This window comes from Saimiri boliviensis, chromosome 17, assembly GCF_048565385.1.
Source record: "Saimiri boliviensis isolate mSaiBol1 chromosome 17, mSaiBol1.pri, whole genome shotgun sequence".
Lineage (NCBI taxonomy): Eukaryota > Metazoa > Chordata > Mammalia > Primates > Cebidae > Saimiri > Saimiri boliviensis.
Window position 1 is genome coordinate 45,397,623 of NC_133465.1, and position 14,290 is coordinate 45,411,912.

Below are 14,290 nucleotides of genomic sequence, written 5' to 3' on the forward strand. Positions count from 1 at the left end.
TAGTGCTGGCAATGTTTATCACCAGGATGTATTCATGCATTTCAATTTAAGGACAATTAAATGAGAAAAATTAAAAGAATATGGGTCCGGGCCAGGCACAGTGGTTCTTGATTGTAATCCTAGCACTTTGGGAGGTTGAGGCTGGCAGATCACCTGAGGTCAGGAGTTCAAGACCAGCCTAGCCAACATGCAAAACCCCGTCTCTACTAAAAATACAAAAATTAGCTGAGTATGCTGGTGTGCACCTATAATCCCAGCTACTCGGGAGGCTGAAACACGAGAATCGCTTGAATCTGGGTGGCAGAGGTTGCAGTGAGCCTAGATTGCACCAGTGCATTTCAGCCTGGGTAACAGAGGGAAACTCTGTCTCAAAAAAAAAAAAAAAGAAAGAAAGAAAAGAAAAGAAAAGTCCAGATCCATATGGATCCTAGATCCAGAACACAGTGTTAGAACATGGAAAAACACTACAAGATTCTATAAAGTGAAAAAAGCATTTGCAAACAATATGTACAGGTGGAGCTGCTGAGTCATAGACACTAATAGTTGTTACCAAACCGTTCTCCGAGAAGTTGCCTCAGTTTACCCTGGGATTCTTCTATGGAGGGAATAGTTGAGCTTTCAGACTTGATGCACTTCTGGGTGCCCCTCCCGACTTCCTACCCACCACAGGCCACAGGGATCTGGACCCATATTCCTTTTTTTTCTTCTTTCTTTGAGATGGAGTTTCCCTCTGTTGCCCAGGCTGGAGTGCACTGGTGCAATCTTGGCTCACTGCAACCTCTGCTGCCCAGGTTCAAGCAATTCTTGTGTCTCAGCCTCCCAGGGATTAATTACAGGGCATGCTGGTTCCTTGGCTGGGGAAGGAATCTCCTTGTGGGGTGGTAGAAGGAGCACTGATGGCCTTGAGCCCAGTTTCTGCCTTTCTCAAATGGGGATAATGACCCAGCCACACCCCTTCCATGGTTGTTGTGAGGCTGGAACCACCCAAGAGGGTGGTTCCCAGAATTGTTGATGAGACTCTTTTTCCTGCAGCTGTGTGGACCTGGATGACAAGGGCTGCCCCGCCGAGCAGAGAGCCAGGTTGGTCTGGACCCCAGGATGGACCCCCTGTTGCCCTTTACTCCCCCACTGGATGCTGAGTGATCACTGCTGTAGGGAGGGGACCCCCTGACCTATGTCCCTTCCCATCCACTCTTCCACTGTGGAACCTCCTGTCATTTCCTACTTCAACAAGTGACAGAAGACCTGCTCAGGTGCTGGGGGGAGGGGGCAGCAGGGGAAGATGGCTAGGAAACCCAGTCCCTCCCTACCCTGGAGTAACTTGATAACTTGTGAGGGACACAGGTAAAGTTCAGTTCCTTGGGACTCAAGGTAGACTGAGAAGAGTGAAGCTGCAGTGCTGAGGGAGCGATGGTATCTGGAGACGGCGGGAGGCTTCAAGGAGGAGGTGGCTTTTGAGCCAGGCTTTGAGAGAGGAGCAGGTATTGCATTTGCATTTAGGTGGAAAGCACTGGGGGCAAGGTGACACTGGAGTGTGAGACATCAGGAAGTCCAGGATGTGTTCAAAGGTTCTGGTGTGGGGGGCTGTTAAGTTAGCCCAGGAGTAAGGGGGTCAAGTTAGAGTCAGAGTGGGGCCCAACCTGGAGGGCATAGGGCCTGATCCCCAAGCCACAGGGTTGGACTTTACCTGGCAAGCTGGGGAGCTTTGGGAAGGACTTTAGGGAGAAAAACAGACTAGAGTCTGTCCTAGGCAATCATCTGTCCATGAAACGAGTATGCGTTACAGGTTTGGTATGTGTCAGACCCTGTGCTAAGCAAGGGAGTGTGGAGGGGGCAGGATGACAAGAATATTGGGTCAACACCCAGGAGCTCCATCTAGCCCAGGTTGAGCTATCTTTTTTTTTTTTTTGAGACGGAGTTTCGCTCTTGTTACCCAGGCTGGAGTGCAATGGCGCGATCTCGGCTCACCGCAACCTCCGCCTCCTGGGTTCAGGCAATTCTCCTGCCTCAGCCTCCTGAGTAGCTGGGATTACAGGCACGCGCCACCATGCCCAGCTAATTTTTTGTATTTTTAGTAGAGACGGGGTTTCACCATGTTGACCAGGATGGTCTCGATCTCTCGACCTCGTGATCCACCCGCCTCGGCCTCCCAAAGTGCTGGGATTACAGGCTTGAGCCACCGCGCCCGGCCTTTTTTTTTTTTTTTTTTTTTTTTAAAGACGGAGTCTCACTCTGTTACCAGGCTGGAGTGCAGTTGCGAGATCTTGGTTCACTACAGTTTCCACCTCCTGATTCAAGCGATTTTCATACCTCACCCTCCTGAATAGCTGGGATTACAGGCACGTGCCACCACACACAGCTAATTTTTGTATCTTCAGTAGGGACGGGGTTTCATGGTTTCACTGTGTTGGCCAGGATGGTCTCAATCTCTTGACCTTGTGATCTGCCCGCCTCAGCCTCCCAAAGTGGCGGGATTACAGGCACAAGCCACCGCGCCCAACTGGATGCACTATCTTTTTACTGATTGATTGAGACAGGGTCTTGCTCTGCAGGCTGGAGTAGTGTGGCACAATCTCGGCTCACTGCAACTTCCGCCTCCTGGGTCCAAGCGATTCTCCTGCCTCAGCCTCCTGAGTAGCTGGGATTACAGGTGCACACCACCATGCCCAGCTAATTTTTGTATTTATAGTAGAGACAGGGTTTCACCATGTTGGTCAGGCTGGTCTCGAACTCCTGACCTTGTGATCCACCCACCTCAGCCTCCCAAGGTGCTGGGATTACAGGCATGAGCCACTGTGCCTGGCCTGTTGTCCATTCTTAAATGTGGTGGTGCAATCATAGGCGAAGTGAAGCCTTGACCTCCTGGGCTCAAGTGACCCTTCTGTAGTAGCAGGGACTATGGAAGCATGCCACCATACCTGGCTAATTAAATTTGTGTGTGTGTGTATAGCCAGCGTCTTGCTACGTTGCTCAGGCTGGGCTCAAGTGATCCTCCTGCTTTGGCCTCCCAAAGTGTTGGGATTACAGGTGTGAGCCACCACTCCTGGCGATGAGCTGAGTCTTAAAAGATGACCCTGTGGAGAAATGGTGGTCCAGGCTGAAGGAACAGCCTATGCAAACACTGGGAGGTGTGAAAAATCATGACCTGCTGGTGGAAATTTTGGCTAGAACATCAAAATCATCGGTTGATTCCTGAACCCATGCAGCAGAATCCCTGGGGGTGGGGCCCCAAAATTTTATGCATACAGATGGTCCCCTATTTATGGTTATATTACTTAGGATTTTTTTTTTTTTTTTTTTTTTTGAGACGGAGTTTCACTCTTGTTACCCAGGCTGGAGTGCAATGGCGTGATCTCGGCTCACCGCAACCTCCGCCTCCTGGGTTCAGGCAATTCTCCTGCCTCAGCCTCCTGAGTAGCTGGGATTACAGGCACGCGCCACCATGCCCAGCTAATTTTTTGCATTTTTAGTAGAGACGGGGTTTCACCATGTTGACCAGGATGGTCTCGATCTCCTGACCTCGTGATCCACCCGCCTCGGCCTCCCAAAGTGCTGGGATTACAGGTGTGAGCCACCGCGCCCGGCTACTTAGGATTTTTTGACTTTACATTGGCGGGAAAGCAATAATATACAGTGAGTAGAAACTACCTTGAGTACCCATACAGCCATTCTGTTTTTCACTTTCAGAATTCAATAAATTATACAGCCAGGCATGCTGGCTCACACCTGTAATCCCAGCACTTTGGGAGGCCAAAGTGGGAGGATCCCTTGAGGCCAGGAGCTCAAGACCAGCCTGGGCAACACAGTGAGACCCCACTTCTACAAAAAGTAAAAAAATTAGCCAAGTGTCGTGGCACCTGTCTGTGTCTCAGCTACTTGGGCAGCTGAGGTGGGAGGATTGCTTCAGCCCGGAGGTCAAGGCTGCAGTGAGCCATGATCTTGCTACTGCACTCAGCCTGGGCAACACAGCAAGGCCCTGTCTCAAAAATAAATAAATAAATAAATAACAAGAGCTATTTAACACTTTATTATAAAATAGGCTTTGTGCTAGATGCCCAACTGTAAGCTGCTGGCAGTGTAACTGTTCTGAGCACGTGTAAGTCAGGCTGAGTCTTAAATGCATTTTCAGTTTCACCTTATAATTGGTTTATCAGAATGCAGTCCAATGGTAAGTTGAGCATGTGTATTAACAGTATCTTCAGTGATTTTTACACTGTGAAGTTTGGAGCCCTAAGCCAGAGCCAAGGGCAAGAGCATAGAGAATCTGGAGACGTGGAGAGGGCTCTGATTGCCTGCAAGGAGTTTGAACTTTATTGTGGAGGCAGTGGGGAGCCAGGGCAGGTTTTAGAGTAGGAGAGGGTCCAAGTCCGTGGGTCACCCTTCTGACTTCCGTTTCTAAATGTCAAATGCCTTCATGTCCCCCATGGGCCCCTTCATCCCTCCCACCCCAAACTGGCCCGCAATCCCTGACTCTGGCTCCTGTCCCCAGCCCTCTGACGTCCATCATCTCTGCGGTGGTGGGCATTCTGCTGGTCATGGTCTTGGGGCTGCTCCTTGGGATCCTCATCAAGCGACGGCAGCAGAAGATCCGGAAGTACACGATGCGGAGGCTGCTGCAGGAAACCGAGGTGAGGCAGCCTGAAGGCCTCCCAGCCCTCGTGGGGTCTGCACTGGCCTCTGGCACTGACCCACCACCCCCTCATCCCAGCTGGTGGAGCCGCTGACACCGAGCGGAGCCATGCCCAACCAGGCACAGATGCGGATCCTGAAAGAGACTGAGCTGAGGAAGGTGAAGGTGCTTGGATCCGGAGCTTTTGGCACAGTCTACAAGGTCAGGGCCTGGGCCAGGGCCTGGGGTGAGCGGTCCCAGCGGGGTGTGGTCAGCAGTTCCGCTGGGAGGGTCAAGAGCCAGAGGCAGTGTTTGGGGAAGGGTTGTTACCAAAGGTGGGGGCCAACCCCCAGGGTGGGGAAGGAGGTTTGGAGCACAGGTAATGATCTGGGAGGTAGGCAGGATCCGCCCACGCTCTTCTCACTCACATCCTCCTCTTTCTGCCCAGGGAATCTGGATCCCTGATGGGGAGAATGTGAAAATTCCAGTGGCCATCAAAGTGTTGAGAGAAAACACATCCCCTAAAGCCAACAAAGAAATCTTAGACGTAAGCCCTTCTTCCAGCCTCTTCTGCTGGGAGCACAGGAAGGACCCCATGGCTGCAGGTCTGGGCTCTGGTCTCTCTTCATTGGGGTTTGGGGAGATATGACTCCCTCAAACCTAGACTTTTTTTGGAGACAGAGTCTTGCTCTGTCACCCAGGCTGGAGTGCAATCTCTGCCCCCTGGGTTCAAGCAATTTTCATGCTTCATCCTCCTGAGTTGCCGGGATTACAAGCACCCGGCTAATTTTTTTTTTTTTTTTTTTTTTTTTTTTTGAGACGGAGTTTCGCTCTTGTTACCCAGGCTGGAGTGCAATGGCGCGATCTCGGCTCACCGCAACCTCTGCCTCCTGGGTTCAGGCAATTCTCCTGCCTCAGCCTCCTGAGTATCTGGGACTACAGGCACGCACCACCATGCCCAGCTAATTTTTTGTATTTTTAGTAGAGACGGGGTTTCACCAGGATGACCAGGATGGTCTCGATCTCTCGACCTCGTGATCCACCCGCCTCGGCCTCCCAAAGTGCTGGGATTACAGGCGTGAGCCACCGCGCCCGGCTAATTTTTGTATTTTTAGTAGAGACAGGGTTTCACCATGTTGTCCGGGCTGATCTTGGAGCCTTCATAGGCTGTGGGCCGTGGCTGTGGTTTGTGACGGTTGGGAGGTTGTGTGGTGGGTGGGGGTGTGTGATCCCCAAACCCTCTCAGTGTATCCTTGTCCCCAGGAAGCATACGTGATGGCTGGTGTGGGCTCCCCATATGTCTCCCGCCTCCTGGGCATCTGCCTGACATCCACAGTGCAACTGGTGACACAGCTTATGCCCTATGGCTGCCTCTTAGACCATGTCCGGGAACACCGAGGACGCCTGGGCTCCCAGGACCTGCTGAACTGGTGTGTGCAGATTGCCAAGGTATGCACTTAGGGCACCTGGGCTCTGTGCAGGTCACTTCGGAGCAAGCTCCTGTATCCACATGGGGCTAGGAGGGGGATGCTTGCTGGGCATGTGGCCAGGGCCAGGCCCTCCCAGAAGGTCTACCCGGGTGCTTCCCATTCCAGGGGATGAGCTACCTGGAGGATGTGCGGCTCGTACACAGGGACTTGGCTGCTCGGAACGTGCTGGTCAAGAGTCCCAACCATGTCAAGATTACAGACTTCGGGCTAGCTCGGCTGCTGGACATTGATGAGACAGAATACCATGCAGATGGGGGCAAGGTTGGATGAGGGAGCAGGGGAGGCAGGGTGGAGTGGGTCTGGCCCCTGGGAGGACTCTGAGTGGCCACCTCCCCACCACACCCAGTTGAAGGACTTCTTCTTCTGCCCTCCAGGTGCCCATCAAGTGGATGGCATTGGAGTCCATTCTCCGCCGGCGGTTCACCCACCAGAGTGATGTGTGGAGTTACGGTGTGTGGTGGGGAGGGGCGGGTGAGGAGCCCTGGCTGGAGGGAGGATGAGAACTGGGGTGGGGAGAATTTTGGGGCAGCTTAGCATGTGGAGGGAAAGAAGCAGCTGCCTGTGCCCCACCTTGCAGGGTCTATGCACTAACCAGAATTAGAGAAAGACCGGGTAGGTTCTGTCTCCTGACTTCACATCTTCCCCGTTGCTATGGTGCTACGATCCTGGGCAGAACCTGTGGCTCAAGACACTAAAGCTCCTGCTGGCCCTCCCACCCCTGACCCTGTCTCTGCCTTAGGTGTGACTGTGTGGGAGCTGATGACTTTTGGGGCCAAACCTTACGATGGGATCCCAGCGCGGGAGATCCCTGACCTGCTGGAGAAGGGGGAGCGGCTGCCCCAGCCCCCCATCTGCACCATTGATGTCTACATGATCATGGTCAAATGTGCGTGGCTGAACTCTGCTTGGAGGAGGGTTGGAGGTCCCGGGTGGAGGAGCCCATAAGGGGCATCGGAAGGAACCAGGATGTATGTCAACCCAGGAGCTCTGGTATTTTAAAAGGAGCCTCAAAACCTGTTATCCCTTTTACGGTCAAAGTCCAGAGCCACTCTAGAGTAACAACCAGAGAACCTTCTGTACAAAATTAAGCTGGGCCCAGTGGCTCATGCCTGTAATGCCAGCACTTTGGGAGGCTGAGGTGGGAGGATCTCTTGAAACCAGGAGTTCAAGACCAGCCTAGCCAACATAGTGAGACCCTGTCTCTACAAAAACTAAAAAAAATTCACTGGGTGTCATGTGTGCCTGTAGTCCAAGCTACTCAGGAGGCTGAGGCAGGAGTATCACTTGAGTCCAGTTTAAGGTTGCAGTGAGCTATGATTGTGCCACTGAAATCCAGCCTGGGCAACAGAGCAAAAAATAAAAAAATAAATAAAATAAAAGGGAAATTAGTAGATGTGCCCAAAGTTCTGACTGAAGACCCCAGAGTCTAGTACTACTTCTCTACCACCCGGGGCTGTCCCCTTGGGACTGTCTAGACCAGACTGGAGGGGGAGCAGGAGGGGAGAGGCAGCAAGCACACAGGGCCCGGGACCGGCATGCTGACCTCCCTCCCGCCTCAGGTTGGATGATTGACTCTGAATGTCGGCCAAGATTCCGGGAGTTGGTGTCTGAATTCTCCCGAATGGCCAGGGACCCCCAGCGCTTTGTGGTCATCCAGGTACTGGGCCTCTGTGTCTGCTCCCTGCCTATGGCTAAGAGCACCCTCCTGCAGAGGGTGGGAAGGGGAGATGACTCCAGTGTGCCAGACCCCTCACGGAAGGCTGCATGCTGGGCTGGGGAGGGGCCGCCATCCCACCTCTCCTTCCTCTGCAGAATGAGGACTTGGGCCCGGCCAGTCCCTTGGATAGCACCTTCTACCGCTCACTGCTGGAGGACGATGACATGGGGGACCTGGTGGATGCCGAGGAGTATCTGGTGCCCCAGCAGGGCTTCTTCAGCCCAGACCCTGCCCCAGGTGCTGGGGGCATGGCCCACCACAGGCACCGCAGCTCATCCACTAGGGTCAGTGTCATCGGTCACACTGCGTGGCTGTTTACTTCCCCCAAACCCAGTGGACTAGGGTCCCTTTCTCTGATGTTCCCTCAACTGTCACCCCTCATGGAGACCCCATTATCCCTACAAAAAATTCTTACCACCTTCCAACCTCTGTGACCCCATTCTCTCCATGGTGACTGTGTCATGTCCCAAAGGTGACCTCTGTTTTTCTTCTATGACCTTGTCACCTCCCATGGAGTCCCCATCCCAGATCCATGAGTGATCCCCATCATGACATTTTTTCTTGTCCCCAGAGTGGCGGTGGGGACCTGACGCTAGGGCTGGAGCCCTCTGAAGAGGAGGCCCCCAGGTCTCCACGGACACCCTCCGAAGGTGCTGGCTCCGATGTATTTGATGGTGACCTGGGAATGGGGGCAGCCAAGGGGCTGCAAAGCTTCCCCCCACACGACCCTAGCCCTCTACAGCGGTACAGTGAGGACCCCACAGTACCCCCGCCCTCTGAGACTGATGGCTACGTTGCCCCCCTGACCTGCAGCCACCAGCCTGGTATGGAGTCCAGCCTCAGCTGAGAGACTTATGGGCGGGGGGAGGTGGGGACCCTCAGTCCAGGGTCCACTGTGGGGGCAGAGGGAGTAGCAGGGACACTGGGGTTCCTCCGCCTAACAGATCCTCTTCTCTTGCCCTTTTAGAATATGTGAACCAGCCAGATGTTCGGCCACAGCCCTCTTCGCCCCAAGAGGGTCCTCTGCCTCCTGCCCGACCTGCTGGTGCCACTCTGGAAAGGCCCAAGACTCTCTCCCCAGGGAAGAATGGGGTCATCAAAGACGTTTTTGCCTTTGGGAGTGCCGTGGAGAACCCCGAGTACTTGGCACCCCGGGTAGGAGCTGCCCCTCAGCCCCACCCTCCTGCCTTCAGCCCAGCCTTCGACAACCTCTATTATTGGGACCAGGACCCATCAGAGCGGGGGGCTCCACCCAGCACTTTCGAAGGGACCCCTACGGCAGAGAACCTAGAGTACCTGGGTCTCGACGTACCGGTGTGAACCAGAAGGTCAAGTCCGCAGAGGCCCTGATGTGTCCTCAGGGAGTGGGGAAGGCCTGACTTCTGCTGGCATCAAGAGGCAGGAGGGCCCCCTGGCCACTTCCAGCGGGGCTTGCTGTGCCGGGAGCCTGTCCTAAGGAAACTTCCTTCTGCCTGAGTTCCCAGGTGGCTGGAAGGGGTCCAGTCTGGTTGGAAGAGGAACAGCACTGGGGAGTCTTGGTGCATTCTGGAGCCCTGCCCAATGACTCTAGAGCCCAGTGGATGCCATGGCCCAGCCTGGCCCTTTCCTTCTAGATCCTGGATACTGGAAGCCTTAGGGAAGCTGGCCTGAGAGGGGAAGCAGCCCTAAGAGAGTGTCTAAGAACAAGAGTGACGCATTCAGACTGTCCCTGAGACCTAGTACTGCCCCCCGTGGGGAAGGAGCAGCAATGGTGTCAGCATCCAGCCCTTGTACAAAGTGCTTTTCTGTTTAGTTTGTACTTTTTTTTTTTTTTAAAGATGAAATAAAGACCCAGGGGGAGAATGGGTGTTATATGGGGGGTGGGATGGCCCTTCACACCCACTTTCTCCATTTGTAAATATATTTTGGAAACTGCTGGGCACCTGCCTATGTCTGGGGGTGGCTGTGCACCATCTCTTCCTGCTCACCTTACACTCAACTCCTCTTTTCCTGGTGGGAGTGGCTGGGAATCTTCAGAAAACTTGGATGATGAGGCACCTCATATCCAGTTCCCCAGCTTCAGGGTTGGTGGGGGGATTGGGAAGCTGGATTTGGATCTGAGAGTCCTTTGACGACCAGATCATTCTTAGAACAAACTAATTCCTAAGGTCACTCACCAGAATGGGGTTGTTTCCTCCTTGTGGGAAAGGAGGGTAGGGTTGGGGCAGTATCTATTGCGGGACTCATTTTCCTTGCCTTGGCTATGCCAGAGGAGCTCACTGACCTAAGGAGTAGCTGTCCAGAAAGCCCACCCAGCCGGCACAGCCACCCTGGCAGCACAAAGGCTGGGCTGGCCTGATTTCTGTGCCCCACCACATTCCCAGACTGGACATATAAAAACACATACTAGTTAGCATTAGTGTTTGTAGTGCCACTTTATTGCCAATAGCTGACACTGCACTGGACTAGGGGAGAATAAATAAGATCTACCATGGCATCATACAGGTATTACCAAGCTGGAGAGAGGACTGGGCTTGCGTGGGCACTTATCCTGGGAAGCGGGTATAAGGTGACTGGGGAAGTGTCCATGGAGAGTATCTCTCTCCTGCCCCCAACACCATGGAATTTTCTATTCCTTCCGTGAACCCAAAGGGGCAAAGTGGAGGCCAGGGTCTCTTTGCTAAGGAGCTAAGTACAGGAAAGTGGCAAGGGGAGCTCCCAGCAGGACCACAGGGGAGACCACGACTTGGACCCCCGAACAGGGCAGGAACCCAGTCTGTGCAGTCACAGGATGATGCAGGGAGGACGGCTGTTGGTGATCTTTTCTAGGGGTTCTCCGTTGCTGGCTCTTCGGATGGCCTCAATGAGCTAGTGGATAGAGATGCAGAGTGGCAGGATGTGCTGTTGGGGAAGGTGACCCAGCGGTCCTCCCAACACTGCAAATACTTACATCTTTCTCATAGGGAAAGCCCCCGTTCTCCAGCTTGGAGAACACCAGTTGTCCATTGATCTCTATCTCAAAGGCGCCTGGTAAGAAATCAACAGATGAATAAATAGTACACTGAGAACACAGGCAGAAGTCAGGAGGTCCTCCAAAGGGGTCCTCTGACCACACAGGCTCTTTCAAGTCCCCCATCAGTCCCACTGGATACTCATTTGTAGCTCCTTAAGCCACTCCCCCACCCTGGGTCAACTCCAGGGAACCTGAGGGAGGCCTCACCTGTGTGTCCCCAACAACACTCTAAATAAAGGACCCCTCCCCTCCAACCCTGCACGATTACAGTCTAACTGATCTTTCTTTACAGGCCTCCTCTGTGACCCCCCCCCCCCGCCCCAACCTATGGAAGGGAACTTATGTTGGCTGGACATTTTCCCGTATGCTAGGCACTGCGGACACTTTACAAAAAGCAGCCAATATCAGAGCTAGAAAGCGGGAGAGCTGGGATTTAGAGCATAGACTGACTCAGCACGTGTTCCGTGAGCCTCACCTGTGCCCCCCAGGCGCGACTCGATCTCAATGCCCGGATACTGCTCCTTCACAGCACTGGCCAGCTCCAGGTAGGTCGCCTCGAAGCCGCAGGGTTCACTGGGGAGAAGATACGGGGCTGGGCTGGGGATTCGGGGGTGGGGCCTCCCGTGGACCCACCTCCGTCCAGCCCGCGGGACCAGGGTGGGGGCCCTCCAGTCGGAGCCGCTCACCAGTACTCCACCACGATGCGGACCCCACTGCCCGGCTCGACCTTCCCGGGAAGGGGCGCTACGGACGTCTGCCCCGGCTCCCCGTTCATTGCTGCCGGCTCCTCGCGGGGCCCTGCTTCCGGGTGTGACGCTCGCCGCGGGCACGTGACGGGGCAGGGCCTCTGGAGCGGGGCGGGGCCAAGCGGGGCCTCTGGACGCCCCCTACAGGCCTCGGCCACTGCTGCGTTTTGACCTCCTAACGCAGCTCCGGAGCTCGCACCCTGAGTAGCGGCTGGGAGGACCGGTCCAGACCCTGCTTCCCTGGCCCGGGCTCCCGGAGTACCGGGCTTCCCCACTCCAGGTGTCCGCCGGACTTTATAACTTCATTTACTCTAATGGGCAATCTCCGACTGCAAAGCACTTTTTATAAAGTTTACAAAAGAAAGAGAAAGTGGTGGGGCAGCCATCCTGGGGATGGGGGCGGGTGTGACTGATGTATGAAATAGTTTACATTTTCTCTCTGACATGCTGATGGCACTTGTTTGTTTTGAGACGGAGTTTCGCACTTGTTGCCCAGGATGGTGTGCAATGACAGGATCTCGGCTCACTGCAACCTCCGCTTCCAGGTTCGAAAGATTCTCCTGCCTCAGCCTCCTGAGTAGCTGGGACTACAGGCTTGTGCCACCGTGCCCGGCTAATTTTGTATTCTTAGTAGAGAGGGTTTCACCGTGTTGGTCAGACTGGTCTCGAACTCTTGACCTCAGGTGATCCACCCACCTTGGCCTCCCAAAGCGCCAGGATTACAGGCATGAGCCACCGTGCCCCACTCAGTATTTATTTTTATTTTTTTAGTGGAGACAGGGTTTCACCATGTTGGCCAGGCTGGTCTTGAACTCCTGACCTCCGGTGATCCACCCACCTTGGCCTCCCAAAGCGCCAGGATTACAGGCATGAGCCACCGTGCCCCACTCAGTATTTATTTTTATTTTTTTAGTGGAGACAGGGTTTCACCATGTTGGCCAGGCTGGTCTTGAACTCCTGACCTCCGGTGATCCACCCACCTTGGCCTCCCAAAGCGCTGGGATTACAGGTGTGAGCCACCAAGCCTGGCGATGATGGCATTTGAACCCCCCTTGTAGTTATATAAACAAGCGTTTCTGACCCCAGTGCTCGAAACTGCTTTTTCCAGTCTCACAATCGCCTCTTACTGCACTGGAGAACCGTAGATGCTCTTCAAGCTCTGTGCCCCCGTCAGTTCCTGCGCAACCCCTTCTCATCACAGCCTCTCACTTCGGGGCTAGTGTCATTATTCTCATTTTGCAGCTCCGGAAATGGAGGCTGCCCAAGCCCTCGCTGCCTTTTCCCTGCCTGCAGTACCACTATGGGATTCTAACACACCACCCACTCTAGTGTCCCTTTAGGCTATTCAAATTTTTTTTTTTTTTTTTTTTTGAGACAGAGTCTCGCTCTGTCACCCAGGCTGGAGTGCAGTGCACGATCTCGGCTCACTGCAACCTCTGCCTCCCGGGTTCAGGCGATTCTCCTGCCTCAGCCTCCTGAGTAGCTGAGATTACAGGTGCCAGCCACCATGCCCAGCTAATTTTTGTGTTTTTTTTTTTCTTTTGAGACGGAGTTTCCCTCTTGTTACCCAGGCTGGAGTGCAATGGCACGATCTCGGCTCACCGCAGCCTCCACCTCCTGGGCTCAGGCAATTCTCCTGCCTCAGCCTCCTGAGTAGCTGGGACTACAGGCACGTGCCACCATGCCCAGCTAATTTTTTGTATTTTTAGTAGAGACGGGGTTTCACCATGTTGACCAGGATGGTCTCGATCTCTTGACCTCGTGATCCACCCGCCTTGGCCTCCCAAAGTGCTGGGATTACAGGCTTGCACCACCGCGCCTGGCCTAATTTTTGTGTTTTAATGGAGATGGGGGTTTCATCATATTAGCCAGGTTGGTCTTGAACTCCTGATCTCAGGTTATCCACCCACCTGGGCCTCCCAAAATGCTGGGATTACTCACGCCTGTAATCCCAGCACTTTGGGAGACCGAGGTTAAATTTAAAAATTTAATTTTAAATTTTAAAAAAATTAAAAACATTTTTTTTTTTTTTTTGTAAACCAGGCAAGGCGCGGTGGCTCATGCCTGTAATCCCAGCATTTTGGGAGGACGAGGTGGGAGGATCACTTGAGGTCAGGAGTTCCAGACCAGCCTGGCCAACATAATGAAACCCCATCTGTACTAAAAATAAAAAAATTAGTCAGCCATAGTGGCACATGCCTATAATCCCAGCTATTCGGGAGGCTGAGGCAGGAGAATCACTTGAACCCAGCAGGCAGAGGTTACAGTGAGCTGAGATCATGCCACTGCACTCCAACCTGGGTGACAGAGTGAGACTGTGTCTCAAAAAAAAAGAAGGAAAGAAAGAAAGAAAATTCAGTGATTTGTACAGTTGCCTAACCATGACTACAATTCAATTACAGAACGTTTCTGTCAACCTGATAAGGTTCCTCCTGCCTGTTGCTGGTTGATCTGTCTCCCAGTTCCAGTCCTATGCAACCACTGATCTGCTTTCTGTCTCCAACTTTGCTTTTTCTGGATGTTTCATATACACCATAATAATATACTATGTAGTCTTTTGCTTCTGGCTTCTTTCACTCAATATAATTTTTGAGATGCATTCATGCTGTAGCATCTAGAGTAGTTTGTTCCTTTTTATTGCTGAGTAGCATCCCACTGTGTGGCTACGCCACATTTTATTTCTTAATTCACTAGTTGATGGATATTTAGGATTCCAGTTTTTGTCTATTTTGAATA

At 53.2% G+C, this 14,290-nt stretch overlaps 2 protein-coding genes across 5 annotated transcripts in view; one reads left to right on the forward strand and one right to left on the reverse strand.

Annotated features, from left to right (window-relative positions):
* The window catches only part of ERBB2 (erb-b2 receptor tyrosine kinase 2), a 31,492-nt gene extending 21,761 nt beyond the window's left edge, over nt 1–9,731 (forward strand). For 2 of the 3 annotated variants that reach the window (XM_039475758.2, XM_003942842.3), the window contains exons 16-27: nt 1,033–1,080; nt 4,490–4,628; nt 4,709–4,831; nt 5,058–5,156; nt 5,873–6,058; nt 6,205–6,360; nt 6,474–6,549; nt 6,839–6,985; nt 7,659–7,756; nt 7,912–8,100; nt 8,388–8,640; nt 8,784–9,731. In XM_039475758.2, coding sequence (XP_039331692.2) covers nt 1,033–1,080; nt 4,490–4,628; nt 4,709–4,831; nt 5,058–5,156; nt 5,873–6,058; nt 6,205–6,360; nt 6,474–6,549; nt 6,839–6,985; nt 7,659–7,756; nt 7,912–8,100; nt 8,388–8,640; nt 8,784–9,136 — 1,867 coding nt within the window. In that variant the 3' untranslated portion in view covers nt 9,137–9,731. The remainder of the gene's footprint in view (nt 1–1,032; nt 1,081–4,489; nt 4,629–4,708; nt 4,832–5,057; nt 5,157–5,872; nt 6,059–6,204; nt 6,361–6,473; nt 6,550–6,838; nt 6,986–7,658; nt 7,757–7,911; nt 8,101–8,387; nt 8,641–8,783) is intronic. The other variant, XM_074388696.1, reaches the window with a different exon arrangement.
* A 480-nt stretch (nt 9,732–10,211) lies between these two features.
* MIEN1 (migration and invasion enhancer 1) lies at nt 10,212–11,640 on the reverse strand. Of its 2 annotated transcripts, XM_003942843.4 has the most exons (4): nt 11,495–11,633; nt 11,284–11,381; nt 10,746–10,822; nt 10,212–10,663 (listed from the first exon to the last, which is right to left on the reverse strand). In XM_003942843.4, the coding sequence occupies exons 1-4, from the start codon at nt 11,581–11,583 to the stop codon at nt 10,580–10,582; spliced, it is 348 nt and encodes a 115-aa protein (XP_003942892.1). In that variant the 5' UTR covers nt 11,584–11,633; the 3' UTR covers nt 10,212–10,579. The 2 variants fall into 2 exon arrangements, with proteins under 2 accessions (XP_003942892.1, XP_010328996.1); XM_010330694.3 differs by having other exon boundaries at nt 10,573–10,822; nt 11,495–11,640.
* Between the last annotated feature and the right edge of the window lie 2,650 nt (nt 11,641–14,290).

Bases quoted from the DNA above. Each gene is read 5' to 3' on its own strand.
- MIEN1 (XM_010330694.3), bottom strand. From the start codon at position 11,583: ATGAACGGGGAGCCGGGGCAGACGTCCGTAGCGCCCCTTCCCGGGAAG. The intron at 11,382-11,494 runs GTGAGCGGCTCC...TCTTCTCCCCAG, and splicing joins CGCATCGTGGTGGAGTACTG to TGAACCCTGCGGCTTCGAGG. The intron at 10,823-11,283 runs GTGAGGCTCACG...ATTTCTTACCAG, and splicing joins GTCGCGCCTGGGGGGCACAG to GCGCCTTTGAGATAGAGATC.